The 27,732-nt window shown below is 45.3% G+C and overlaps 15 protein-coding genes across 15 annotated transcripts; 5 read left to right on the top strand and 10 right to left on the bottom strand.

The window, feature by feature from the left end:
• Positions 1-10: 10 nt before the first annotated feature.
• C7M61_000767 (putative carboxylic ester hydrolase) lies at positions 11-5,610 on the bottom strand (the record flags this gene model as incomplete). Its single annotated transcript, XM_024856195.1, has 3 exons — positions 11-2,052; positions 2,463-2,977; positions 3,446-5,610. The coding sequence occupies 3 exons, from the start codon at positions 5,608-5,610 to the stop codon at positions 11-13; spliced, it is 4,722 nt and encodes a 1,573-aa protein (XP_024715794.1).
• A 627-nt stretch (positions 5,611-6,237) lies between these two features.
• C7M61_000766 (mitochondrial 54S ribosomal protein uL14m) lies at positions 6,238-6,636 on the bottom strand (the record flags this gene model as incomplete). Its single annotated transcript, XM_024856194.1, has 1 exon — positions 6,238-6,636. The coding sequence occupies one exon, from the start codon at positions 6,634-6,636 to the stop codon at positions 6,238-6,240; it is 399 nt and encodes a 132-aa protein (XP_024715793.1).
• Positions 6,637-7,669: 1,033 nt separating this feature from the next.
• Positions 7,670-9,256, top strand: AIP2 (D-lactate dehydrogenase; the record flags this gene model as incomplete). Its single annotated transcript, XM_024856193.1, has 1 exon — positions 7,670-9,256. The coding sequence occupies one exon, from the start codon at positions 7,670-7,672 to the stop codon at positions 9,254-9,256; it is 1,587 nt and encodes a 528-aa protein (XP_024715792.1).
• Positions 9,257-9,290: 34 nt separating this feature from the next.
• On the bottom strand, positions 9,291-11,405 carry FAA21 (medium-chain fatty acid-CoA ligase; the record flags this gene model as incomplete). The annotated part of the gene is made up of 1 exon (XM_024856192.1): positions 9,291-11,405. One exon carries the CDS (start codon positions 11,403-11,405, stop codon positions 9,291-9,293), a length of 2,115 nt encoding a protein of 704 aa, XP_024715791.1.
• A 529-nt stretch (positions 11,406-11,934) lies between these two features.
• C7M61_000763 (uncharacterized protein) lies at positions 11,935-12,747 on the bottom strand (the record flags this gene model as incomplete). The annotated part of the gene is made up of 1 exon (XM_024856191.1): positions 11,935-12,747. The coding sequence occupies one exon, from the start codon at positions 12,745-12,747 to the stop codon at positions 11,935-11,937; it is 813 nt and encodes a 270-aa protein (XP_024715790.1).
• A 222-nt stretch (positions 12,748-12,969) lies between these two features.
• DQD1 (Dqd1p) lies at positions 12,970-13,404 on the top strand (the record flags this gene model as incomplete). Its single annotated transcript, XM_024856190.1, has 1 exon — positions 12,970-13,404. One exon carries the CDS (start codon positions 12,970-12,972, stop codon positions 13,402-13,404), a length of 435 nt encoding a protein of 144 aa, XP_024715789.1.
• A 29-nt stretch (positions 13,405-13,433) lies between these two features.
• C7M61_000761 (uncharacterized protein) lies at positions 13,434-14,177 on the bottom strand (the record flags this gene model as incomplete). The annotated part of the gene is made up of 1 exon (XM_024856189.1): positions 13,434-14,177. One exon carries the CDS (start codon positions 14,175-14,177, stop codon positions 13,434-13,436), a length of 744 nt encoding a protein of 247 aa, XP_024715788.1.
• A 243-nt stretch (positions 14,178-14,420) lies between these two features.
• AFT2 (Aft2p) lies at positions 14,421-15,302 on the bottom strand (the record flags this gene model as incomplete). The annotated part of the gene is made up of 1 exon (XM_024856188.1): positions 14,421-15,302. One exon carries the CDS (start codon positions 15,300-15,302, stop codon positions 14,421-14,423), a length of 882 nt encoding a protein of 293 aa, XP_024715787.1.
• A 132-nt stretch (positions 15,303-15,434) lies between these two features.
• On the bottom strand, positions 15,435-15,935 carry C7M61_000759 (mitochondrial 54S ribosomal protein bL12m; the record flags this gene model as incomplete). Its single annotated transcript, XM_024856187.1, has 1 exon — positions 15,435-15,935. One exon carries the CDS (start codon positions 15,933-15,935, stop codon positions 15,435-15,437), a length of 501 nt encoding a protein of 166 aa, XP_024715786.1.
• A 465-nt stretch (positions 15,936-16,400) lies between these two features.
• On the top strand, positions 16,401-16,739 carry C7M61_000758 (DNA-directed RNA polymerase II core subunit; the record flags this gene model as incomplete). Its single annotated transcript, XM_024856186.1, has 1 exon — positions 16,401-16,739. The coding sequence occupies one exon, from the start codon at positions 16,401-16,403 to the stop codon at positions 16,737-16,739; it is 339 nt and encodes a 112-aa protein (XP_024715785.1).
• A 190-nt stretch (positions 16,740-16,929) lies between these two features.
• TPK2 (cAMP-dependent protein kinase catalytic subunit) lies at positions 16,930-18,291 on the bottom strand (the record flags this gene model as incomplete). Its single annotated transcript, XM_024856185.1, has 1 exon — positions 16,930-18,291. The coding sequence occupies one exon, from the start codon at positions 18,289-18,291 to the stop codon at positions 16,930-16,932; it is 1,362 nt and encodes a 453-aa protein (XP_024715784.1).
• A 635-nt stretch (positions 18,292-18,926) lies between these two features.
• Positions 18,927-20,261, bottom strand: SMF12 (divalent metal ion transporter; the record flags this gene model as incomplete). Its single annotated transcript, XM_024856184.1, has 1 exon — positions 18,927-20,261. The coding sequence occupies one exon, from the start codon at positions 20,259-20,261 to the stop codon at positions 18,927-18,929; it is 1,335 nt and encodes a 444-aa protein (XP_024715783.1).
• A 1,742-nt stretch (positions 20,262-22,003) lies between these two features.
• Positions 22,004-23,311, top strand: RME1 (Rme1p; the record flags this gene model as incomplete). Its single annotated transcript, XM_024856183.1, has 1 exon — positions 22,004-23,311. One exon carries the CDS (start codon positions 22,004-22,006, stop codon positions 23,309-23,311), a length of 1,308 nt encoding a protein of 435 aa, XP_024715782.1.
• A 122-nt stretch (positions 23,312-23,433) lies between these two features.
• On the bottom strand, positions 23,434-24,165 carry C7M61_000754 (putative phosphoric monoester hydrolase; the record flags this gene model as incomplete). Its single annotated transcript, XM_024856182.1, has 1 exon — positions 23,434-24,165. The coding sequence occupies one exon, from the start codon at positions 24,163-24,165 to the stop codon at positions 23,434-23,436; it is 732 nt and encodes a 243-aa protein (XP_024715781.1).
• Positions 24,166-25,978: 1,813 nt separating this feature from the next.
• On the top strand, positions 25,979-27,685 carry RCK2 (serine/threonine protein kinase; the record flags this gene model as incomplete). Its single annotated transcript, XM_024856181.1, has 1 exon — positions 25,979-27,685. The coding sequence occupies one exon, from the start codon at positions 25,979-25,981 to the stop codon at positions 27,683-27,685; it is 1,707 nt and encodes a 568-aa protein (XP_024715780.1).
• Positions 27,686-27,732: the final 47 nt, after the last annotated feature.

The raw sequence follows: 27,732 nt of genomic DNA, 5'->3' as shown, positions 1-27,732 counted from the left end.
AAATAAAATTCTATTTGTATACTTTGACTTTTTTAGCCTCAACAGATTTTTGCAGTGAACTAAGAATCTCTTTCATGACAAAACCAGCAGTATCCTGGTCTTCGAAATATGATACATGTGCACTAATAGCTGAAATTAGCGCTATGCTGAAAACACCAGTAGGTAATGAATAGTCAACCCTACCCGAGCGATTGAATTCTGTCAAAACTTTTATGTCGTTATCAGAAAGGTAAGAGTCCTTTAGCTCGTCTTTCAGATCGTCGCCCAGGCCACTGGACAATGGGCTTGCCAATGTTGTAATGATATCTCCCAAAGCATTCTCTTCGGATACATTGTTCTTTATCATTTTGTTAATCTTACCATCTTTCTTTGATCCAAACCAGTTCGAAAAGATCTTTTGTTGTACCTCATCACCAAATGTTGTTAGGCTCTTGACCTGGGTGTTGAAACCCTTTAAGGCAAATGGAACCTCTTCCGGCTTCATTTGTGAGAAGGAGGGTTTAATAAGTGGCTCCATCCTATAACTGACCGGATCACATGGATGGAAGATATTGTACAAGTTCACACATTTTGGAGAAGACACCTTCAGGTCAGCGTCGAATGGATCATAGTCCTTATCAAGGCTGGCTCTCGAGACAATATTTCTTCTTTGAAGCAACTTGAAGGCCCCAACTGGAGATCCAACGCAAAAAAGATTCTCAACTTCGAAGTCAAGCTTAAGTTTGTGGTCCCCCGGGATTTGCATCGAAAGCAAGTCGTATGCAATTGCTGAACCCAACGAATGACCTAATATATGTATTTTGCCATCGAAATGAGGGTTTCTCTCCTTGTACAACCGATAGATCCTGTTGAGCTCCTCGACGACAATCTCGAGAATCTGGTGCATGAACTTTGGTTCATAATATAGCAACACATCAAGGATGACATCGCCAACAATGTTTCTCAAGGGTCTCACACCATCAACATTAATGTCGGCTAAGCTTGGAAGCCTTTTGTCCCCTAGGTTGCCAAGATCGTCAATTCTTTTACTGGGATGAAATAACACCTTATGCCTCCAAGTCACAGGTAAAGTTTGGATCCTATTGTTGGTCTTGTGCTCCTCATTTTTGGGATCAAAAGTATCTCCACTGGCGAGCTTTTGATACTTCTCCTCATTTTGAAAGACGTCTCTCATGGTTGATCGCAAAACATTAATGCTATGAGTGAAGTTGACGGATTCGTATTTGTATCCGAGAATTTGACCGATTCCATGAACACAAAGCACAAGATGGTCAATTTCCCTATCATTGGTTTGGGTGACTTTAAGCTCTTCAAAGTCAGATTCCATAACTGATTGAAGCATCTCGTCCTTGTCCTTCTTGCTCGATTCGGACAAGACTTTTTCGTGCTCCTTCAGCGGTGAAAACAAGTTGGAAAACTCTGTCAGAAAGATGTCCGTCAAAGAAGGCACCGGCGCTTTTTTAATACTGTCCATTATCGAGGCAGCAAGGTCCTCAGAATAGCCCCTCTGAACTGGCGTCACGCCCATGAGGGTACCAGACTTACTGCCCATCTTTCTTAGGATACCCAATTGGACGGGACTGATGGTAGACGGAAACAAAGCAGCTTGGTTGTTGTCAAAATACACAACAGCTTGGCCATCACCCAAATCGACGATGTCTCTCTCTTCTGAGAAGTCGATTTTGTCTTGCTGTACTTCTTCTTTTATCTCTTTTATCTCCTTGTTGAAACTTGCGATAAGGTCCTTGGATTGTTTCTGAGATGTACCTTGTTGTTTGATATGTTCATACGGACGACGAAGACTGTAAGCATCTTCAATCTTTTTGGCCAAGTTGGACGGAAGCGGCATTCCATCGTGGTCAAACCAAAGCCCTCTCCTTACCTCGTACGTGGGACCTTCCCAGTACACTGGGGAAAGAACCATGGACTTCAAGTCAACCTCAAAGAGGCGGTCCTCCTTGACCTCAACAGTCTCTAAATTTTGCAGGTAGGCATTCTCTAAATTCTTTTCGTCGTGTTCAGTGAACGGAATAAACTTGGTGGGTTTCTTATCTTGCTCGTATTCGAACCAAGCGGGTTTGGTGATCGGTGCGTCAGAACAAAAAAACCAACGAGGCCTGGGGTCTGTTGTCTTGGAATAGTGTCGTGTGACTTGTATGCGAAAGAAGGGACGAAGAGCTATGATCAGAGCTCGGCCAAAACTCATCACTTGTCTTCAAGAAAGGGCATGTTGCAATGTTGCTGCGAACACCCATGAGACGCACCGCACAAGCCGCTCGGGTTGTCAAAGCCTATTTTATCGGACTGTGATTTTTCACGGCCAATCTACAAAATCTTGAATAGTACAAGCGGACTGATTGAATGCAATGGTATTTCACCTATTTATCATTTCAATTGATGCAAATGAAACAGTTTTGACAGTGGGACCACCAGGACACGGTCGACGCCATTCAACTACTTACCTTCACGGATCTCGTCCCACCTGCTCTTAGGCTTGGAGCTTGTTGAATTCTTCTGCTCGAGCGAGGGGAACAGATCATTCTCCAGATCCGCTTGGTCACTTTCCAGCGCCGTTGCGTTTGGAAAGTTGATCTCTCTCAAGTGTTGCCATTCAGAGGTGTCCTTTTCCTCTTTCTGCTTGGACTTGTCGAATCCAATGGGCTCACTGTTGGGCCGATAATATGGCCTGTGGATATCCTCTTCCGTGAGAGTACGTGGATCCTTCATCTTGAAAGCAGGATCTCGACTTGTGATCTCGTAGTATTGCCCCCAAAACATACTTTGAGGCCAAGGAATGGCATTCCAAACATTGAGTAATCTTCTTGATTTTTCAGCTTCACTGCTTCCCTCGTTAGCCTCCTTTGACAAGCTTCTTCTCTTGATCTTAAACAGGGCATACACTCCGACTGTAAGAGCAAGTTGAAACCCAATTACACCCAATCCCAAGGAAAGAAGTGGCGATTTCATCAATGGTGCTCTTATCGGCATGTGTGGTGGCAACCTACCAGTGGGACCAATCCTACGTCTCACGAGACGATCTAGAATAGTTGGACCTGCTAACATCCCCATTGAGACAGCAAGAGCTCCACTTGCCGTGAAACTATTGATGTTGAATAGCTCTCTTGCGAGCAGCTCTCGTTCGCTTTGCAGCAAGACATGATCAGCTTCCCAGAACTTGATAGCCATCGGCATATCGCGTTGCATAATGATATTTAGACGCTTGTCATGAATCTGGGCTTGTTCTTGGTCTGTCGAATTGCTCTCCATCTCGTTAACTAGTGATGTTAATTTGAAGCCGAATGAACCGTGTAGAAGCAATCCAGGATTTGCTTCGAGATCTGACCATATCTGCATACACGTGAGCGTCTTGCAGCCATTTTACCGAACGATTACTTTACTTGTCCTTCAATTTATTGCAGAGCTCTAGCTAATCAGTTAAACCAACTTGTTGTCAACCCTGAACTCCTCCTTCAATCTGAGCAACTGCTTGACAACCTCGTCAAACTTCACTGTCGCATTCTTACCTTGCTCTTCCTGGATGTCTCTGTTTCTGACATTCACACTCTCCTCAGCCTGCTCCTGCTCACCAACGATGAAAATGAAGTTATACTTCAATAATTGACCACTTCTAACCTTCTTTTGCAATGTGTTACCAGAGAGGTCCACATCAGCGTAGAAGCCATGCTGCTTCACCAACTTCTCCTTCAAGGACTCGGCGTAGTCAAAGTATTTCACACCTACAGGAACAACCAAAACCTGTCTAGGAGACAACCAGAATGGCCATCTGCCCTTAAAATGTTCGGTCAAAATAGCGGTCATTCTCTCGACAGATCCCAAAATAGCTCTGTGGATCATGACTGGTCTTGCAGTAGTCTTCTCCTTGTCGTTAGAGTCAGCCTTGTACTCCAAGTCAAAACGCTGAGGCATTTGGAAATCCAATTGAATGGTGGCACACTGGAACCATCTTCTCAATGCATCACTGATCTTGATATCAATCTTAGGACCATAGAAGGCACCATCGGCAGGGTTCAACTCCCAGTTGCCCTCACCCATAAATTTGTTCAATGCATTTTCTAAGTTCTTCTCGGCAGCATTCCAGGTCTCCAACTCACCGACGTATTTCTCGGGTCTGGTAGACAATTCCATCTTGAACTCGAAGCCAAAGATACCATAGATCTTTTGCAAAAAGTCAAAGACACCAGCAATTTCCTGCTCGATTTGGTCTTGTTGACAGAAGATGTGAGCATCGTCCTGTTGGAATCTACGAACTCTGGTCAAACCTGAAAGGGCACCAGAGAACTCGTTTCTGTGAATGACACCAAAATCGGCAACACGCCATGGCAATTCTCTGTAAGATCTCTCTCTGCTCTTGAAAATGACACAATGACCAGGACAGTTCATAGGTTTCAAACCGAAGGTTTCCTTCTCCACGTCAAAAGAAAACATGTTCTCCTTATAGTTACCCCAGTGACCGGAAATCTCCCACAACTTGGTGTTATACATATTAGGGGTAATGACTTCTTCGTAGCCTCTTTGTCTGTACTCATTTCTCAACATGTCGACAAGGGTGTTGTAAATTCTGGTACCGTGTGGCAACCAAAATGCCGAACCAGGCGAGACTTCATTGAAGTAAAACAATTCCTGCTCTTTACCGATCTTTCTGTGATCTCTTTCACTTGCCTCTTTCAAGAACTTCAAGTGCTCATCCATCAACTTTTTGTCTGGGAAAGAGATACCGTAGACTCTCTGCAAAGAGTCATTGGCAGCATCTCCCAAAAAGTAGGAAGAAGAATTCTTCAAGACTTTGAAAGCCTTGATCTTACCGGTGTGCAAGATGTGAGGACCTCTACACAAATCGATCAAAGGTCCACATCTGTAGACGGTAGTAGATGTTCCATCTGGAACCTTGTCGCTGATGAACTTGACCTTATACTTGTTGTAAGCAAACATCTTCAACAATTCTTCCTTGGTCATTTCTAGTCTGACGAACTTCTGCTTTTCCTTGATGACCTTTGTGGAGACCTTTTCAATGTTGCCAAAGTCTTCCTGGGAGACAACACCCTCTCCGCTGTTGATGGACATGTCATAAAAGAAACCATCCTCGGTGGGTGGACCGTAGGACAAGTGGCAGCCGTAGTGGTTCTCGCAAGCCTCACCTAGAACGTGAGCAGACGAGTGCCAAAAGACCATCTTACCTTCGGGGTGCTCAAAGTCCAAGAACTCAAGTTCAGCGTCGCCCTCAAGGGGTCTTTCCAAGTCCCAAAGCTCGCCATTAACCTTAGAGATCACCTGTCTCTCAAGGAAAGATTTGCCAATGCTGTTGGCGATTTCGAAAGGACTTGTCTCGCAGGCAGTTCCCTCTTTCACAGAACCATCCTTCAAGGTAATTTTGATTGGTTTTCTTTCACGAGCAGCAAATTCAGCATCTTGCTTAGCTTTAATCTCATCGAAGATCTTCAACCTGTAGTCCAAAAACTCTGGTGGAGGGTCCAAGAACAAAGCCTTTTGCGGCTGTTTGTCCTTCTTCTTTTCCTTCTTATTCACCTGAGGTTGAGGCTTGGCCTTCTCTTCAACAGAAAGCTGGTTCACGCCGTTCACAACTTCAGCCATGCTATGTTATATTCAGGGTTGAGGATATCACTTCGTGAGTTTCAAAAAAATTTAACAGAAAAATGCGTGCACATATGGACGACCACCGCTACCAAATCGCGATTATTCTGGTTCCGATGAGTCGAACTGGCTTAACCTAGAAAACCTCGAAAAAAGTTTCATTTTTTAAATAGACTTAACGCGTCTGGCGACTTGAACATAACTTCACAAAATAGTAAAGAAGTGGCAACGGTCTACATCACACCCCACGGATGCTTTCAAGTGGCTGCAAAACGCTCTGATTCAATTTCGAGCATCAAAGCAAGACAAGATTCCATGATATCGACCATAAAGCCAAATTTAATAAGAGTTCCTCTTATTCCTGTCACAAAGGAATACTTTTTTTTTGTCTCCTTCCTTTAATGTAGTTTTTCCTGTCGACTTCTATTCTTTTGAATCCCTTCATGAGTATGCATCAAACCATATTGTACTGAAATAAAAATAAGCTTCTCCTTTCAGGCTTTCTTCGCATCACAGCATAAGCGTGTTCAAGGAAGAAAACCCACCTAGACTGCATTTCTTTTCGTACCTACAACACTTATGATCCTTTTCTTTACCTTCAATATTTACATGAAAACTACCCACAGATTAAAAAGTCTTGGGGGCTAGCGTGGCAATCTTGTTAAACTGCAAGTCCTTCAACTCCTTGGCCACGACGGAGGAGATTCTGGTTCCTAAAGGCTCGCCATTCTGGTTGATCAAGACACAGGCGTTGTCATCGAAACGGACGACAGATCCATCTGGTCTTCTGTATGGTGCTTTAGTCCTGACAATGACTGCTCTGCAGATGTCTCTTCTCTTGACTCTATTACTCGATGACTGGCCCGTGATGGCAGATGAAAGAGGTCTAGCTTCTTTCACAACGACGGTGATCTTGTCCCCGACTTTGCCAAAATTTCTTGGACCGTGACGAAGGACCTTGATACACTCCACAACCTGGGCACCAGAGTTGTCAATAACGTTCAAGAGTGTCTTCAAATAGATCATTCCTGGGGAGTGGGACAATTTGATATCGTGAGATTTTCACACAACTTTTGTGCACCGGCGTGCGAACCTCATCTGATCACTAACATCACGAGAGAGTATAAGTATAGGAATGAATGCTGACCTCACCTAACGGAAGCCAATGCATAAACCAAACCTCCTTTTCAAAAAGCCCACTCGATGTCTAGGAACAATCACAAACTGGTATGAATCAAAAGTTGTGATGGACAGGAAGTCGAAGTTTCAGGCTCGTCATGCTACGTTGAACCATCCTGATGAGATTCCCGGCATTCTACAGCAATTTCTTCAGCAACACCGAAGAATCACAAAAACTTCAAGCCATCCCCACATCATTGCTTGGAGAACGGGCGATCTTGTAGAAGATGTGGCTGGAAAAGGCCGAAAGAATAGTACTGATGTGAAGTATAGTAATGTTCAACAAGGATTCAACGATAACGGAGAGAAAGGGGCAGGCTCAAAACTTCTAGAACATCTTGTGCAACATAATGTCATCAATAAATTGATCATAGTCACAAGGTGGTATGGCGGGTGTCCTATAGGATCGCTGAGATTTCGCCATATAACAAACACAAGCTTTGATAGCTTGCGAAGAGCCGAAGAAGCTTAGTTACTCGATGTGATGAAATTTTTATAATTTTCACAACTGATGGCTTCTCAGTTAAACATATTTGCATTTGACATCAGACAGCTCATTGAAGGTCTCAATCAATAGTACGCCCGGAAGAGCATCAAGCGCTACTGCACGTGAAGCGATATACATTTGCAGCTATTTGAGTCATTGACGGCCACAGTATATACGATAGCTGCATGAGAATAAGTAGTAGCATAAAAAACTGGAAATCTCAAAGGCCTCAATTCTCGTAGCACTTTATTAGCATTGATCCGTGGCTGATTTTTGATCAACATGCTATCAAGATAGCGACTACGTACAGTACAATCAGTTTGTGTGCGTTTCTGAGCGTGCAAGAATATTTAATTTTTCAGATACCCAGGTCCCACCTGAACGTCGCTGAACATGATCAGAAGTAGCTTGTTGCTTGCCAAGCGCACTTCTGTTGCCAGGTGTGCTTCTTTACTACCTAGAAATGTCATTACCCCAGTTCGTTTCTACGCAGCCAACAAGAGTGTCCCGCTCACCGCAGAGACTTATAAGGATAAGGTTCTGAGAGATCCTCGCTACAAGAGCTTGGAAGAAAGCGATCTTGGTTTCTTTCGCAAGGTTTTGGAAAATGATAACTATGTTGTCACTACAGAGGAAGATCTCGATTTTTTCAATGAAGACTGGATGAGAAAGTACAAGGGCCAGTCCAAGTTGGTGTTGAAGCCTAAGACCACTGAGCAGGTTGCAAGTATTTTGAAGTACTGTAACGAGAAGAAGCTTGCTGTCGTTCCTCAGGGTGGTAACACTGGCTTGGTCGGTGGATCTAATCCTGTTTTCGACGAGATTATCATCTCTCTCGCTAACATGAACAAGGTCAGATCCTTCGATAATGTCAGTGGTATTTTGAAGTGTGACGCTGGTGTCATTTTGGAAAATGCAGACAATTTCCTTGCTGAGAATGGCTACATTTTCCCTCTTGACTTGGGCGCCAAAGGCTCCTGTCACGTTGGTGGTGTGGTTGCAACCAACGCTGGAGGTCTCAGATTGTTGAGATACGGCTCCTTGCACGGATCGGTACTTGGCTTGGAGGCTGTTTTGCCCGATGGAACTATTTACAGCTCCATGGATGCTTTGAGGAAGGATAACACCGGCTATGACTTGAAGCAATTATTTATTGGTTCCGAAGGTACTTTGGGAGTCATCACCGGTGTGTCTATCTTGTGTCCTGCTAGACCAACTGCTACAAATGTCGCTTTTCTTGCTGTTTCGTCTTATGAGGCTGTTCAGAAGGTATTTGTTGGTGCTCGTAGGGAGTTGTCTGAGATTCTCTCTGCCTTTGAATTCATGGATGGAAAGTCTCAGCTTTTGACCGCTCGTTATTTGAATGCTGATCACCCTATTGAGTCTGGCGAGTACCCCTTTTATGTTTTGATTGAGACCAGCGGCTCCAACAGAGATCATGATATGGAGAAGATCGAGACGTTCTTGGGAAATGCTATGGAGGAAGGCTTGGTTGATGATGGTATCATCGCTCAAGATGAGACACAGCTTCGCAACTTGTGGTCTTGGAGAGAGTCAATTCCTGAGGCTTCTGCCCATGCTGGTGGCGTTTATAAATACGATGTCTCTATTCCTTTGGCCAATCTCTATGGCTTGGTGGAGGCAGCTTCCCAAAAGTTGAATGAAGCCGAGATGGTGGATTTCGATGATGAGTCCAAGCCAGTTGTTGAGGCTATTGGCTACGGTCACTTAGGTGACGGTAACTTGCACTTGAATGTGTGCGTCAGGGAGTACAGCAAGGACGTGGAGAAGCAATTGGAGCCATTTGTGTATGAGTGGATTCAACAAAACAAGGGATCCATTTCTGCTGAACACGGCCTCGGCTTCCAAAAGAAAAACTACATTGGCTATTCCAAGAGTGATATCGAGATTAAGATGATCAAGGACGTGAAGAACCATTACGATCCAAACGGCATCCTCAACCCATATAAATATATCTAAGGTCGGTAATCCATATAGTCATCGAACAAATGCGTTACAAGTTTTCATTTTTGATTAATGATCCTTCCTCGTAAAGCTTCTCGAGTCTCTCTTTGAAAAAGATGCCGCAATTGGCTCTCTTAATTTTGAAGGTTGGTGTGACGACACCATCTTCCACCTTCAAGGGATCAATGCCAATCTCTATGTTATGCAACTTCTCCAAGCCGTGCAATAATTTAGAAACCGAGCCATTCGCCTCCATCAAGAACTTTCTTTTAACTTCACGTTGGTTCAAAAGCTTAACCAATTTCGCCTGATCCTCGAGGTCCGCTGCTTTATACCCGAACTTTGTGGCCAACCAGGGCTTTATTGACACGGGATCAACTCCGACTATACCCACCAAGTACGTCCTTAAAGAGTCACCATGAGCAAAGAAAGCTGTAGTTAATGGGTAACACGAGAGGTAGGTGTTCTCAATTTTCTCGGGAGTAATGTACTCACCTTGAGCCAACTTAAAAAAGTTCTTCACACGATCAATGATGTAGATACGACCATTCTTAGGGTTGACGCGGGCAACATCACCAGTATGGAACCAGCCATCTGGATCCAAAGCCTTCTTAGTATCCTCTGGATTCTTGAAATACTCCGTAAAAATTTGAGGTCCTCTCAATAACAATTCACCACGAGGACCAATGGAGTCATCAGCGGTGTAGCCCATCTCTGGGAGGTCTTTCAACCTCATTTCTGTCGTGATACAGATAGGGCCACATGAGCCTGGAGTCGCTTCAAATTGCAAAGAACTGCTTACGCCAGCAAAAGATTCTGTCAATCCGTAACCTTGAGATACACCTGTGTTCAAGGCAGCTTTCAAAAACTTAACAGTCTCGGGAGAGATTGGAGCAGATCCAGTGGCAATGTTAGTGATGTTTTCAAAACCAATTTTCTTACGGAGAAGTGCAATCAAACGGTCATACAACAAGTGATGACCAGCTGCCCCATCCTCTGCGGCTTGCCTCTCCATCTTTATGTTGATAGCGTTCGTGAATAAACGCTGCAACATAGGTTTCTCGTCATTTTTGATGGTCTGCGCTTTGAGGGCAGCCTCCAATTTTGTCAACACACGAGGCACCAAGTTCAATGCATTGGGCTTCAAATGCATGACATCATCAAGAAGTGTTAATGGAGAAGGTGATTGAGGCATACCGATCTCGGCACCCAACATGAAGGCTGCTTGATTGGTCATTCTTTCGAAAATGTGAGCAAGTGGTAAGAAGCTGTAGCCTCGTGGATTAACCATTGAACTCTTCACGTTGGATAAGCAGAAGGTAAGGGCGGAGATCGCACTTCTATTTGAAAGCACAACACCCTTTGGATTTGAGGTTGTACCTGAAGTGAACGAGATCGTGTAAATCGTCGAAGGAGTGGGCCGGATGTCTGGACGTTTATGAATGTTTCCAAGTTCTTCAATATCAGTGAATTGACTTAACTCGATGTTCTGACTGATCGCTTTTCTCTTGAGATCAAGCAACTCGTCTGGTTCGAGTGGGTCCATGGAGATAAGAGATATCAAATTCTGCATGTCTTCTGGATGATCTCTCTTGATGTTGATCAAGTTTTCAATCTTATCCTTCGAGCAGGTCACTACTGGCGATTCAGTTAAAGCCAAAATGTAGTGGGACGTGTCTGGACCCAAGGTATCATACAAACAAGTGTTCGTGATGGAGTAGTTGATACTGGCCAAATCAGCAATGAGCCACTCCTTTCTGTTGTGGGAGAATTGAGTGAGAATGAAAGTCATCTCGTTAGCAGCTGCGAGCTCCTCATGTCTGTCTATCTTCTGGTGGGAGGGAGACAGTGTCTTGAAGGCATTGTTTTGCAATGAGTAAAGAAGGCCAGCACCAAAGTTCCGTTTTCTGGCAGAAACCTGTGCATATGTCTCCCATTCGTAAGGTCCATACAGCCCATCGCTGCGCTTGTGCCTAACGCCAATAGCCTTCTTATCAGCAAAAACAGACGCCGAGCATTCAAATGTTTCATACAAAGTGGTCAAAGCCGGATGTGGAACATTGATCAAACCATCGACCGCTGCTTTGTTGCGGTAGATTGGTGAGTAGCCGGGCTCTTTGGAATTTTCAAGAGCAACGGCGTCCTTGAACCGGTTCAGGTCCATCGGAAGGCTACTCCTGACTTGATCCATCACCGTCTTTGGCGCAATTGGTAGCAACAGATTCATGACAAATTGTGAACAATTGATAACGAAAAATAATTTGACGTATGCCTGGGGTGTTGCCTTTATATGTGGATCAACCTCGGTTCCGATGAGGGGTTCTGAGAATGGCGTTGAGATACGCAATGCGGACTCCCATGGTAACAATTGTAACCCCGCACAACTTATATCAATGGGTTAAAAGAGCGAAGTCACACGCTTGTAGTTGCATATTCTCCAAATTATCTTAGTGATTTATGGATGGCGGAGATTATTGTGCGGACTTAGTTGAAACGGTGCGCGGAATTGGCTGCAACCGCCTCGGTAGAAGGAAACTTACGTATGTCTGAACGAAAGTAGACACTTGTGAAATGCCTGTGCAACTTTCTGTGTCTACCCCGTGGACTGGAGTTAACCGGAGGTAATCTTACGTATGGCCTTTGTGTAATACATTCGCAAAGCTCGGCTTGTTGTAACCGATTGCGCCGATCCGTCAAGGCTTCTTTTCGATCGCGCTATAATCTGGACGTGGTAATTCAAAGCCCTCGGTGACACGGCCGTACGTTATGCCGCCGAGTCTCGCAACCGGTTGCAACTTGCCTGTGTCTACAGTATTCTGGTCCTCGTTGAGCAAATCCTCACGCACATGAATCTTCACACCCTCAACAATACACATCACCCCCGTAGCCAAGCCGTTTCTCTTCAGCTTCCATTCGTGACTGTGTACAAGTTTGGCCTCCACACTGAAAGCACTCTCTGCCACATGCGGTGGTTTCACCTCTGTACTCTCTGCTGGTGTCAAGCCACTGAGCTTCCACTCATCAACACCATAGGGCGAGTTAACCGCACAGAAATTGGCAGCCTCAATAAACCACTCGCTGATGATGTTGATAGTGAGCTCCTCTGTTTCAAGAATATTCTTGAGGGTATCTTTAGGCTTCACCTTACCTCCGCTAAAACCCAAGGCAAAGATGGGAGGGTCGCTGTTCATCACATTGAAGTAGGAGAAGGGAGCGAGGTTACGCCCTCCTTCTTTACCTTCGGTCGAGATAAATCCAATTGGACGTGGTGTAATAGCGGAAATAAACAATTTGTAGTTGTCCACAGGCGATCTTGTCTCGGAGTTTGGATCAATGGCAATCTTTTTGTGCTCGCTCCATTCTTTTGAAGAAGCTCCCAGACCTTGCTTCCATTCTGGAGCATTCGTCTTGGTGATTTGCCATGGCTTTAGTTCGTGATCTGGTCTTGTAGCCTCGACCTCTTTGAAAGGTGGATGCTTTGAATTGGTGTTTTGCGTGACAGTCATTATAGAAGAAAAAGTGTGGAGTCAAATCGCATAGTAGGAGAACCGCAAAAGTCTCACAACTGGCTGCGCGGATGTTGAATGCCCGGGCACCAGGCGAGATCTACAAAAGCAGTTATCTCTACTACAAGGCAGCTTTCGAAACTAGAGTGACAGCTCGTAAAAGCTCATAAATCACATTCGGAAGTTCGCACCGGCTGAAAATCAACCAGATACTACTCCACTATGGCTAAGAAGATCCTACTTATCAATGGTCCAAACTTGAACTTGCTTGGCTCCAGAGAGCCTGAAAAGTATGGAACCACCACATTGAAAGACATTGAGAACACAGCAAAGGATCAGGCCAGTCAACGCGGTGCAGAGGTACTTGCTTATCAAAGTAATACCGAAGGCCACATTGTCGACCGCATTCACCAAGCCGCCAAAGAAGGCGTTGACTTTGTCGTTATCAATGCCGGTGCTTATACCCATACTTCTGTGGCTATAAGAGACGCATTGCTAGGCATTGCCGTTCCTTTCATTGAGGTTCACATCACCAACGTGCATCGCAGAGAGCCTTTTAGACACCACCTGTACCTTTCCGATGTGTCTGTCGCCGTCATCGCCGGCTTGGGTGCTTATGGATACACTGCTGCTATCCAGTATGCTCTCGATAATTAGACGCCAATGGTAATATCATACAAGTCATTTCAACCGTAGAGTCCCTCTTCCATGGCCAGTGGAACTGGCTTATCACCATAGACACCAAGCCAGCTTGCAGGGGTTTCAAATACAAGTGGTGGGAGATTCAACATCTCTACAACTTTTGCAGCTAGGGCCTTCGCTTCATAGAAGTTGTCCCCCTCGTAGACGAAAGTCTCTAACACGACAAGATTGGAGATTGATTTGATACTCTTTTCGAGGGCTTTGGTGTGATCTGAGAAATGCATTTCGGCTTCCGAGAGTGGTCTTGCAGAGTTCTTGTCAATCAGAAGAGACAGGAAGGATTCACTCAAGAGATCTTCGTTCGTGTGAATTCTAACCTCTCCTTGAGGAACGCCCTCGACCAAAGCGCTGTTCGCTGAGTCTAGCACAATAACATGTTGCGGGTTCGATGCTTCGATGAAGGGTACTATGACATCTGATACATGCTTCTCGTTGAAGCCTGGGATAATTGGCGATCTTTGTTGAATCAACGTAACATGGTGATCAATGCTGTAATAAGCTTCAATTGCAAAAGAAAGCCCAGCTGGTGGTTTGGTTGTAACGGCATGATCGACTGGGGATGCAAATGGGAATAGGAATTCATCGCTTAAGGTCGCCACCTTCTGGAAATTGTAGGTGTGAAGCAAGAGGTCTGTGCTTAATTGAGGGATATTTCCCACTGAGATTGCGGGTACAATTAACACAGAGTCCTCTAATGCAGAGAGCAGAAAGCCGTCTTCAAGGATCATGGAGTAGTTAGTCTAAAGGTTACTTACAAGTCTCACTGTAGTAATAACGTCACGTGCAGAAATAACGACGAAAGCTGACAGTGGCTATAACATTAAAAAACCAAGAGAATCGTATCACATATAATGGCAATTACTTTATTCACAGCATTATAGAGGAATTGTGCTTCTGTGAAATCGAAGAAGTTCGATCGCACTGGTCATGATCTCTAGGTGTATCCAGCCACCATGAGATAAAAAGATCACTTACCAACCAGGGTAATTGATCAGATTAAAATTGGCCAAAAGGCCACCGTCTATCTTGTCACCAGGCGATGGTGCGTTCTGCCCGAGAGCTATCAGCGATAACAGAGCTGAGGGTGCACCAATGTTATCTACCTTGAACTCACGAAGATCATGAGTTGCAGCTTTCAAAAGCTGTGTCGGATTGAGGGTTTTAGCTGCGTCAAGCTGCATACCTGGCAGCGGTGGAAGCTGATTTTGTAGCGAATTGAATGGGGGTAAAGGACCGGTCAGACGGGTCGGAACTGCCAATGCAGGGAGCTGTGTTCCCATATCTGGTTCGTTTAGTAGTGGAGATAATGGCATCATAGGCGCAGTGTTGCTCTTTGGAGCTTCACCAAGGTACTCATCAACCATACCAGCCACGAACCTAGCCACAGCTGATTCTTTCTGCTCGTGTGTGAGGTTATGGTTCTGCCATATGTTGGCGGAAACTAGCTTTGCAACCTCGGTACTCATCTTCTTGACAATCTTATCCAAGTACTGTGGTGAATTGTTTTGAGAGCTCAGATGCGGTCGGTTGGAAAGCGTGACAAACATGTCTGTAGCCTGCTGTTCTTCAAGCTCTTTCTTAGACATAAGAAAGCCATGTTCAACCGGGTGATTATGCAAGTCATTGACTACCAGCAAAGACCACGTTTGTGTTCGTAGCGAATGATTCCCCCGGATTCTGAAGGGACAGTGGGCTGAGCCGTCTCGACATCTGAAAACAATCTTGACATTATCGGACCTCTCGATAACAACTTTTAGGTTTTGGCGGGCTAGTTGCTTGGAGAGCCACGGCTTGATCTCCGCTCGCCTCTTGAAGGTTTTTGTGTGGTCAAATTCGAGAGGAACCTTGTACATGGGAGGTAATGGCTACATTAGGTGCACTCATGCGAACATGGGTTTCAGCACCAGATATCTACACTATGATCAAGCTTCGACGTATATGTACAGGTTGATGGTAATTAGATGCTAGCAAGTTGGCTGCCAAGTTTACTCCAAGACGATCTTGGCACCTAATCCCTCCAAGGTGGCCTTAATCTTTTCAGCGTCTTCCTTAGCGACGTTGTCCTTCAACACCTTAGGAGCAGCCTCGACAAACTTCTTGGACTCAACCAAGGACAAGCCCAACAAGCCCTTAACCTCCTTGATAATCTTTGGTTTGGCCTTAGCGTCGAACTCTTGCAACTTGATGGCGAAAATGGTCTTCTCCTCAACCACCTCCTTGACCTCCTCCTCAACAGGGGCGGCTGGAGCTGCTGGAGCTGCACCGGCAGCGGGGAGAGCAATGTCGGAGATATTTAATCTAGTCTTAAGCTCAGAAACCAAGGTGGAGGTTTCCAACAAGGTCAATGTGGAGATCTGGTCGACAATGGCGGATATCTTGGGGTCGACTGGGGCGCTCTCAGCAGCAGCCGAGTTGAAGCGCACGGCCTGACGGAAAGAGCTTCTTGTAAGAAGTCTGGATGCTGGTCTGAGAGATTGGCGCAACATTATTTGACTCGTGAGTTCACACACTGATTTCGAAAATTTTTTCTATAGGTTTTCTCAATTACATGGGTGCACGGGTGCGACCAAAGGTATAGAGGTGGACTGTAGGATATCAACGTGTTGAAATCTACTCTAATCTCTCCTCAAGATTATAGATGAAGCAATTATCAGGCCCTCCTAAATTAACTTGGCTGGTACACAAATGAAGACTTCTCTCATGCTTTAAATCTCAATCGGATGGAGCCCACAATTGGTTCATGATCTACCTTTCAAAGAAGAGCAAGTTGAATTCAAAGAAGTTCAGAGTTGAAGGTTCGTAGAACTCTTCTCCTGATGAAATCTTCATCTTATCAAAATAAATCAAGACACATATCTACTTGTCAAACTGTGGAGGTAGTGCGATGCTCAATTTTCAACTACTCGCTAGGAACATGCAACAAAACCTGTAGATATTATCAGGGTACGATCATGGCTTCCTTCCGCTTCTGTGCCGAGTGCAACAATATGTTGTACCCCAGAGAGGATAAGGATAATGCTAGACTCCTTTATTCGTGCCGAAATTGTGACTACACGGAGTTGGCTGAGAATGCCAAGGTCTATCGTCACGAACTTATCACGAACATCGGTGAGACCGCTGGAGTGGTGCAAGACATCGGCTCTGACCCAACCTTACCGAGGTCGAATAAGACATGTCCGTACTGTGGAAACCATGAGTGTGTGTTTTTCCAGTCACAGCAGAGAAGAAAGGACACTTCCATGATCTTGTTTTATGTGTGCTTGGATTGCAAAAAAGTTTTTAGGTCCTAGGACCAAAGATAGTCGAGATAGATGGGGTACCATAGCTTGTGAGATATTGTAATATAGACAAACTGGATGAAAGTTTCTGGTAAATAAAATTTTATTTTTGGTTGGTCGTCATTGTATGAATTTAAAGGGTAAAGAGAAGAAGTGAATCATGAAACGCCTTAAATCGGCTATGTAACCTTAGCGTAAGTGTCTAGAAGTCAGTGAACAAGTCTTTGTAGTTATCCTCGCCCTGACAGCCGTATTCCAATTGTTCTTCGGGATAGTGATCGAAGAGAGATGAGTCTCCGGTTCCTGCTGTGATAGGAGGCTCGTAAGGAGTTTCGATATCCTTGGCCAAAAGCTTTTCCCACACAACTTCAGAAAACCACGGGTGGTTTCTAATGTCAGCAGGACCATTTAACAAATTCCCTAGTCTGTAGGACAAATCGGCAGTGATAAGTCTGGAAAGCAAATCCACGACGTCATGGTTGAAAAAGCTTGGGAAATGTATCTTACCCGACAAGATTTTTTCGTATGTCTTCATTGGGGTGGAATCGTAAAATGGGGTGTAGCCAGCTAACATCTCAAAAATCAAAACGCCCAAGGACCACCAGTCAACTGACTTGTTGTAAGGCTTCGTAGTAATCACCTCCGGTGCAATGTAATCAGGGGTGCCACACAAAGTCCACGTCACTGTGGAAACTTCCTTTGCAAATCCGAAGTCTGTGATCTTGATATGTCCGTTTCTGTCCAAAAGAATATTTTCAGGCTTCAAGTCACGGTAGATAATGTCATGAGAGTGTAAGTATTCCAATGCCAAGACGACTTCAGCTGCATAAAATTTGGCCACTGGGTTGGGGAACCTTTGCGATTTTCTCAAAAGCGAAAACAATTCTCCACCTTCGATATAGTCCATCACCATAAACAAGTGCTTAGCATCCTGAAATGTCCCCCACATTCTGATCAAGAATGGATGCTCAACAAGCTTCAACATTCTTCTCTCGTCATTGGTATGTTCTACCTGTTTCATCTTCACGACCTGATGCTTCTTCAATACCTTGATGGCATAATATCTTCCGTTATGCACCGATCTAACCAAATGAACTCTACCGAAGGAGCCAGTTCCCAAGGTTCTCATGATAGCAAAGTCGGTCAAGGCATACTTTCCTTTTGAGACAGTAGATCTGCTTGGTAAAAGCGAGAGGTTGATGGCATTATTGTCAGCCTCCTGTTGCAGACCAAATTGCTGCGTCTGTTGTCCAGCCTGCTGCAGAGACATTTCTTGAGGGTACTGAGACTGGTAAAGTTGAGATTCCAACTGTTGTTGTTGGTTTGGGAATTGCGCTGAGCCCTGTTGGGATACTAAAGTTGGGTACACCTGTTGGCCGTCGTTAGTGTGTGGCTGATTGGATTGAGCAGGATGAGTAGGCTGGTTGTAATAACTCATAGAGTCAATGTTATCCAACGAGTCAACAGTGATTTCTGCAGATTCGGGTTGAACAGCGCTTTGGCCAATGTTCTGTGGAGTCAGTCTAGTCAAATGGAGTTTCTTGAGAATGCTCGACGACGGCATTTAAAGATCTCGTTTGTAAAATACAGCAAGCAGTAATTGGTTCGCAGGTTAGCTCGAGACGCGTTAGAAGCTCTCTGAGTACCACAATGGTTAGGGGATTGGGTTTTGCAACTCAATTGAACAGTTTGTGGTAGATGTTGCACTTAGGGATTGAGGAAGGATAGGTCAATACTTTGAGGAGCCCACACCTCGAAGGTACGGGTGTTTCTGCGAGCAAGTGGAATTTGATCAGCGACCAGTGAACTCTCCTCAAAGTGGAACTAAATTGATATAGTGACTTTTTTTTTCTCAAAACATTCGAATGCGTTGGACTTTCCATATTCTACGTCTGTGTATTTTTAGGCTCCTGAAAGTGCTGGCTGATATCAATTATGTGTATGCTGTGCATCTGCATTTTTGGCCGCGTCAGAATGGACAGCTTATCGGAGTATTCTTTGTTCCTCGCATTATTCGAAAGGAAATCCGAAACCCATTTTACAAGAACTACATCCGGTAGTAAAAAGAAAGTATTCCCCGTAATCTTGAAAACAATCCAAGAAGCGTTCAACATTCATTTGTTATCCAGAATTGGTCAATTTCACATTTTGTATTGCATGTCGTACATTTCAAGAAAAATCCAAAATAGTATATGAATTCTATGCGGAGTATATACCGGTTTGAGCCATCGATACGATCGAATAAATGTTTAAACCTGACACAAAAAGCCAGATAACAACCAAACAAACACTAGTGACCCACGAGTTTTCCATCTGATGGTAATCTACCGCGTCACTTTCCTCTGAAATTTGTTCTTCACTTCCTTCGTTACCTGCGGATGAGACGATGGCATCACCTCTCACCTTCTCGACTCTCATGATTCTTTTGTTGCAAGTGAAATAGATGAGTGGCATCATAAGAGGTGGGAGAAGGAGTGAAATGACAATCTGCGAGACATTAAGAGCAGCGCTCAAAGCGGGACGGCCAATGCAAACTGATATGATAAGACAAGGCACAATTGAGATGGCCCTGGTTGCCAATCTTCTTATCCATGGCCTACAAGTCCAATTCAAATGACCTTCACTCACCATCTGTCCTGCAATAGTGCAAACGATACCAGCGCTTTGACCCGACAAAAGTAAAGCCAACATAAATATGGTTCCAGCTACTGGAGCTAAGATTTTCAGGAGCAAGTCGTGGATAGCATACAAGTCTGCTCCAGAGGCCTGCGGAGTACCGTATAGAGAACCACCAGCCACAATGAGAATGGCCGCGTTGACAAAAACTGCAAATGTCATGAGGGTTACCACTAGCTCAATGACAGAATATTTGTAGCAATACTTGATAGCTGCGAACAGAGGTTTGTACTCCTTTTCAATAAACTCGGTGACTTTTTCATTAATTGTCGAGTCTTTTCCTTCTGTAGACTCCACTGACATCGGTGAGAGGCCCCCATGCTGTGCATCGTACTCTCTGAGACGAGGCTGCACAATTCCAGAACCCAAGAAGAGAGAATGAATCATTACTGTCGCACCGATAATAGAGGTTGCAATGCTCAAACCCCCATTTTCTGTCATCTCTTTCGATGGAACAAAGCCTCGAAAGACAAGCCCGACTGGTGTAGTCTCGCGAGGAAGGTATGCCAACAATGCAACAAAGCACGATATAACTCCGATGACTAAAACCGCTACAGCATATTCGAAGAATCTGATGAAGTTTGCCAGAGGCTGATCAGACTTATAGGCGGCAAGAACCACCAAGACATCAACGATCGTGATCACAACACCTGCTGGCAAGGGAATCCTTAGCAAGATATTGAGAGCTATAGCAGATCCAATTACTTCTGCAACATCAGTCGCGATGATTGCAATTTCTGCAAAGAACCACATCACGTAGTTGAGTTTCCTGGGCAAATATTCACGACAACAACGGGCCAAATCATAGCCAGTAACCGTTCCAAGCTTGATACAAAGGGACTGAAGGAATATTGCCATAAAATTGGAGATCAAAACGAAAAAAAGTAGCGAAAATCTATTATTGGCCCCGGCTGAGACACCCGTGGAATAGTTTCCAGGGTCCATGTATGCCACCGAGATCATAATGCCTGGACCAATGAAGCTAGCATACTTCTTCGCGATAGCTTTCAAATTGTTCAAACGTGCATAACCTCCATGGGCAAAGTGTTTAGCCATTCTAGCGCAATTCCAAATGGCTTGAAGGACAAGAAAAAGCGTAATGTGTCAAAAAATTAGCACGTGCAGAAGTCCTGCATATCGGCTATGCCAAATCGGCTATTCAAAAAGCTTGCAGCACCTTAACTCGAAGAATAGGAAGCCACGGCTTTGACCAGAGACCTGTTCTCTACATAGTTACCGTCACAAAACCACACATGTGGGGTGGGGAATGGAAACTGTGAAATGTTTCGACGAAAATCTCACAAGCTACTCATCGTGGGAAAACCGAGCCGGTGATATTAGAGCTCACAAGCTCTATCCCACATATGAGATCGACAGGGTCTTGTTCGTTAAGATCTCGTGTCCGAAAGCGGAACATCATGGTTACCCGCGGGTGTTATCAAGAACTTCATTACGATAACCACGGTCGCGATACAAACCCGTGGATAAGAACAAACAGGCAACCACGGCGTATCAGCACGATGTACGTCAATGCTTTTCCGGACTTGCCACTCCACTCGAGGCTGGTCATGACAACGATGCAGCGTTGAAGTCTAGTTCGCATTCCCCTTCATAGTTCGCTAAAGGCTCTTTTCAGGTAATGAACGTATGTGATGCTGCGACTGGCAACCGATCGGACTTATTACATATCCGAATAATGGTCGTTGCTTGCTTTTTACGGAAGGTAACAATGGTGCCGATTTAAGGTGAGTGGAAACATCGCGCAGGGGAGGCAGTTTCTTTTCTTTTCTCAATCACGTCAATGACCGCCTCAGAATACGTGGAATACCCAACATGTTCCAGAAGCACAGCTTTGCTTGAGGAGAAGTGCTTGCAGTACTCGAGGCCCAAGACGATCCAACCGACGTACTAGGAAGTTTACTGCATGTATTGATGACAAACAAGCCCAGATTGCTGGTCGTATCTACACAATTACATCAACGAAGCAATCTACCTATTTTTCAGGTATTTTGCGCCACGACGGTTCAGACTGTGACATTGGAACGTTGCTCGTAAGAGCCGGTGCAAAGTGCTGCCAAGCACTTGCAGATTATGCAAGATCCCGCAGAATGAGTTACATGCCGTAACTCTGCAGGGACCCTGAACTGTTCCCCCATCCTGAGGCTCGCTACTGCAGCAGTGGAGATACTTAAATACCGCCAGGATGCCGTGGTGAAAAAGGTTTAGTAGAATTATGAAAATGAGGCACATACCACCTCTAAAACCGACCACGGATATGCTGTGGACTTAGTTGCTAACAATACAAGCCACACCACAGTTTCAGGTCGCGACCCAGTACAATCCTTTTTTGTGATGTTTGTTGTTTGAGGCGGCATTATCTGGCGCAATTCAGCTGGATAACATATGAAAGCGCACCGTAGATCTCTGGGATTGATAGATTGTACCAGTTGTCGATCTTCAGACATATAACGGTGTTCGCAAATGCACAACTTGCATGGATTGAGGAGAACAGGCTTCCAGGACCAGACCCTCTCTACGAAACAATACCAGTCACTCTACGCAAATAACACCGTAGTTCCTCATTTGTATAAATATGACCCATGTTCATCTTGAACGGTGATAGTTCAAATAACAACAGATCATCCTCGCTTGGAATGAGATCGCTTGCAGCAGATAATGTAGCCGCACTTCCGTGGCTTTCAGCGAGAGAAGACTTGGGGATGGTCAGGGATAAGAGATTTGAGTCAGGCTTCCATACACCCCCCTATAATCAAGGATTCCATGCCTTTGATCCTTCTCAAACCGCTTTCAATTTGAGTCCTACGATCCACCTGAACCCTGCCAGGGAAGCGGACCACTCTCATCAAGCAAAACGATTGCATGTTGGTGAGGAATGGGGTTCCTTCACAGATAAGCAACAGGGCCAACCTTCGCAGGGTCTCGCATTGTACTACCCAACTTTAACCCAACCGGACATTCCTGGTAATGTCCAGGACGACTACTGGAGAAACCAAATGTATCAAAACTTCGACCAAACGGTGTCTCCACAAGTTGCAAACAGCTTTTTATTCCCGGATGCAACTATGTCTTCCACAATCTCCAAATCTCCCCTCTATTCCAGCCAGACCCAAGAATCACCAGCGAGCAGTATCACTTTTGATTCCTTGAAGTGCCAAGATGGCCCCAGGCTGTCAAATGCCAACTCAGAGACCAATCTCTACTCAGAATATTTTGACCAAAATGCTAAACCTATTCCATGGCCCAGTTTGGACCTTCTGGATGGTATAGTGCCTGCTCAGCAGGAAGACCCTTTCGAAGCCCTCATCAGTATTCCATCAGAGCAGCTTAGCTCTGCTGAAATTACACCCAGAGCGCAATTGGCCCTGCCATTTTCCCAGACTGAACATACTGAGTATGCTGACCCACCGAAGGTAATTGATAGAAAGAGAAAAACTGAGGAGCGCCTTAGAAGTCTCTATGATCGCGTGGGAGAGCCTGAGTCTTGCGACCAACCTATTGAGTGTGGATGCTGTGGTAAGACTGTCAATGGTTATATAGAATTGGCCAGGCATATGGACGAGGAGAAGCACTTGAGGGAGAACTTTTGTCCAGATGAAAACTGTACCTTTTCCATCATTGGATTCAACCGCCGGATCGCATTGCGAAGGCATATTTGCAACCACCACCTCAAGGATTACAATGCTAGAAGAAAAATGGACCAGCACTATTGTTCGCTTCATGAAAACAAGGATGATCGGCTGGACAAGATGAAAGAGTTCTTGGATCTCGTTTACATTTGTCGTGTCCCGCAATGTTCCAGGGCGTTCTATAGACTGGACAGTCTATTACGTCATCAGAGGTGTGTCCATCAGCCAGGACCACCGCATGTTATGAAGCACCACTACTGAATCACCGTTATATATGACTTCATATGTATACATACGCTACATGAATATACTGTACATCAACGAAAGACTTGAAGTGTATAAAGTTCTAAGTGGTCTAAACAAAAAGTCCCGCTTTCTAGCACCTAATTCTCGATATAGTCTTTGTAGCTCTTGCCGCCGTCGACAATAGACTTGACCTTAGCAAGGATCTCAGCAAAGTCATTGAACTCAGTGTAAGGAATGTCTTCCCTTCTGCAGTACTTGATCAAGTCCTTGCCGTGCTTGGCGAACAACAAGTTGGTCTCCTTAGCAGCGGACAAATCACTGACACCATCACCACAGTAGAACAAAGGTGGCATGTTGGACTCATTGAAGCCCTTGTCAGTCAAGTACTCCTTGATAGAGAGAGACTTGTCGTGGCCAAAACCACTCTCAGGGTGCTTGTAGACAATGTTCCACTTACCAGCAGCCTCGTCAATCTTGACATCATTGGACATGATCAAGATCTTGCTGACAGCTTCAGCGCCAACCAATCTCTCGAGCAAGGCATGAATAATTGGGGTCATACCGCTGGACACAACGACAACGGGGATCCCTCTGGAGTCGGCCCACTGGAAGAATTCCTTGAAACCAGGATCGAGCTGAATGTTCTTCAACAAGAAGTCAATGCACTCGGGGAAAGGAGTTGGAATCGAGGCCAACATCTCAGAAAAACCTTGCTTGAAACTCTTCTTGCCGTACAAGATCTCGTCGTTGACCTCCAATCTCTTGGGGCGACCGAAACCGAGATTCTCGGTCAAGTAGTCGTTGGAGTCCTGGAGGGTCACGGTACCGTCCCAGTCAGTGAACACAATGGCAGGAATGTTGGAAGACATGTCTGAAGTAGTAAGATTTGGATTGCAGGCCAATTGGCTCGGTTAGAGTCGACGACGGTTGTTCTGGGCGCACGTGCCGCAAGCACGTTACCCTTATTCACGTGTTGCATACTATCTTTGTGTCTTAGTTCATTCGCCACAGGATTCGCGTAGTCAAGTTTATGCGGTAAGGGTGCCGCGGCAAGGGTGCCGCAAATAAGGTTTTCCCTTGTGTGCAGTGACGAAGAGTAAAACATACGGATTTACAATTCGACAAATGGAGTTCCGTCGACGTGGACTCCGAAGCTTGTTCCACTTTCTGCAAAGACTGGTATTATGCTGATGCAGCTGTCTCACCACGGCTGTGTCTCAAATCAAGGGAATCCGAAATGACGCCTCCCTGCATTGGTCCCTTGCGGCAGAGGAGTTCCGCGCGGACTACTAGTCCGTTTTTCGAGGTTGCAAGTCGGTAGTACTAGCAAGTAGAGAACTAGCAAGTAGACAGGATGTGTCAGTGCAACGTAACGAAGTCATCATCGCAAGCGACTGAGGCATTGGTTTTAGGGCGAGAGGCGAGATGAAACCTAAAATAAGACAAAGAAAAACTGAAATAAGACAGCTATCTACCTCTCTTCATCAAATCTGCGTAATCTTATGTTTCAATGCTGATCTGAGACATGCGAAGCTTAAAGTAGGGACGCATAATTCACCGTGAAGGTGTCTCAAAAGGGGTTCTACATACGCCCAAGTGGTCCGCAGCAAGCTATGGCGAGAAATTAACTCCTGAGGCGAATGGGCCGGAATTCCGGCGGTACTTTGATTTGCTATGTTTGTAATTCATTTTAGAATGTCTCATCGATATGTGGTGGTTATGGAGCCTGTTATGAAACCTGGCAGCGTCGGTTTAGAGCCAGTGAGACACTGTCTTTCGTATGAACCGCCTTTCCGACCCTCACCGCACAAATAAAAAAAAATCATAGTCGGGATTGCCGCTATTCTCTGTATCGGAACTCCGTTCTAGGGCTAGGTTGTGGCGAGAGAGGCGCAGAAAATGCAAAATAGCCGCTTGTAAGGGTAGCAACGGTAGCGAGATATCCGCTGCACAAGCCACGGCATACTTGCACCGCGATAAAAAAAAAAAAAAAAAAAAAAAAAGAATAGGCCTGCCACACACAGCAACAGCTAGTGCTATTCGTGGGATCTGGACCGACGGCCCCGTTCCAAGCAATATTTTGCTGCCGGCCATGCGAAGAATCCCAAGCAAAATTGGCATCCAGGGTCAGCAATGAATGCATGCCATTATGACGTTAGCTAAAGCGCATCAATAGACCTCTGACGTAGTTTAAGCTTGTATTGCGGCTGAAGGGCCCATTACGTGGATCATAGCATGGCGGTGGAGGCTGGTGCTAGGGGCTGGTAAAGAGGCAAGTATGGGCACAGTAAGTAATATGGCACAGAACCGCTGCAGGATTCTTGAGGTCCGTTGCTGAAGGTGAACTCCAGTGGCTGCCTAGACTACAGCACGAGGGCCTAAGCACAATTTCTTGAATTGAATCCCCACTTATGACGACCACTGGAATAAAAATATCTCTTGCCGGCAGCATACAAAAGACGGCACGCTCGCTTCAATTAGACTATTACTTTATTTTCGAAAGTTATTCTTTATTTACCCCCTTGTCTTAGATTGTCACATACTAAAGCTGTGGTGCGCTTCTCACTGACTGAACAGATCCAATAGATTTTTTTCGCCTGGACGTAAGATATTACTTGCTTCCGCGCACAATCTATAAAACCCTCGCCCCACGCCAACTGAGGCACATTTTCCCATACCACAATGTTTGATAATTTGAAGGCGTTCATTAGACACGGAAAATCAGCTACACCTTCGAACACTACCCTGAAGAACAACATGGCCCACAAGCAAGCCAAGGATATGGCTTCCCTTGAAGTTGCGCCTGACAGCGTCGATGCCTCTGAATCTGCTTTTGCAGGTCATTCGACCATGCCTTCCGACTTGGACTACTCTGACGAGACTTCTAGCTCTTCTCAGGATGACGTCGGAAGATGTAAAAAGCATGCTCCCACGGAATGCAACCCGCTGCTGGACCACAAACACAAGAAGCAGCAAGTTGTCGAAGATCATGCCCAATATCAACAAACGGGCCACGATCAGTCCCAAGCTCAAGCTCACGGTCAGCAGTACGACCTCCGGGCGGACCAGAACAGAGATAACTACGAATATGCTGCTAGACTCGTTGAAGAGGAGCGCAGACAGAGGAAAAAGCAACTGAAGTACCCAAACCTCCACCAATACGAAATGATGGAGAAACTCGGTGACGGTGCTTTCTCTGTCGTGTTCAAGGCGCTTCACAAGGAGTCTGGCCGCCACGTTGCCATTAAAGTGCTCCGCAAGTACCAGATGGATAACGCCCAAAAGCAGGCCGTGTTAAAAGAGGTCATCATCATGAGACAACTTAAGCACCCCAACATTGTCAACTTTATCGAGTTTATCGAGAGTGAGCCATACTACTACATTGTCCAGGAGCTTGTCGGCGGCGGCGAAATCTTCACCGCTATTGTCAACTACACATACCTTTCCGAGAACTTGGCTCGCCATGTCATTTACCAAACAGCTTTGGCCGTTCGTTACTTGCATGAGGAAGTCGGCATAGTTCACAGGGACATCAAGCCAGAGAACTTACTTTTCGTTCCAACCGAATTTAAGCCATCGTACAATCCTATCGCCAAGTTGAGGCGTTCTGACGACCCCAAGACCAAAAAGGACGAGGGCGAATTTACCCCTGGAGTCGGAGGCGGAACTATCGGAACGGTTAAGCTTGCAGATTTTGGTCTTTCTAAACAGATCTGGGGCCACAACACTAAAACGCCTTGTGGCACTGTCGGCTATACTGCACCAGAAATTGTTCGTGACGAACGTTACTCTAAAGAGGTTGATATGTGGGCACTTGGATGCGTACTTTACACTGTTTTGTGTGGATTCCCACCATTTTACGATGAGCGCATTGAAACTCTTACGGAGAAGGTTGCCAGAGGTGAATACACCTTCTTGGCCCCTTGGTGGGACGAGATCAGTGCCGGCGCCAAGTACTGCGTCTCGCGTCTTTTAACAGTTGATCCTAGACAGCGTTATACCATTGACGAGCTTCTTCAAGATCCATGGTTGAGAGAAGCTGGAAGAGCTTATGACTCGGCACCTAAACCAAGTCAACCTAAGTTTTCCTCTCAGATTGGCAGATTGAACCTGAGCATGTACAGACAAGAGTTGTACTCTCCAGCCGCGACCGCTATGCGTGATGCCTTTGACATTTCCGCTGCAGTGCATCGTGCTGGCGAAGAGAACGCCCTTCAGAACCATAACCGCAATGCGCTCCCAGATATGGTTGAAGAGGAAGAAGATCTGGACAACGATTTCAAAGCTCAACTTCGCAACGACAGCGAAGATGCTGAGAAGAATATGTTCGACTTGAATTTGCATGGTGCATCGATATTGGAAAGAAGAAAGAACAAACCACTTTATTAATTTCCAATACATCAACAGACAACCTGTCACAGAGACGTTTGGATGAA

Source organism: Candidozyma pseudohaemuli, assembly GCF_003013735.1.
Source record: "Candidozyma pseudohaemuli strain B12108 chromosome Unknown scaffold00001, whole genome shotgun sequence".
NCBI lineage: Eukaryota > Fungi > Ascomycota > Pichiomycetes > Serinales > Metschnikowiaceae > Candidozyma > Candidozyma pseudohaemuli.
The sequence above is the reverse complement of the archived record's forward strand: the minus strand, read 5'-3'. Positions and strand labels throughout refer to the sequence as shown.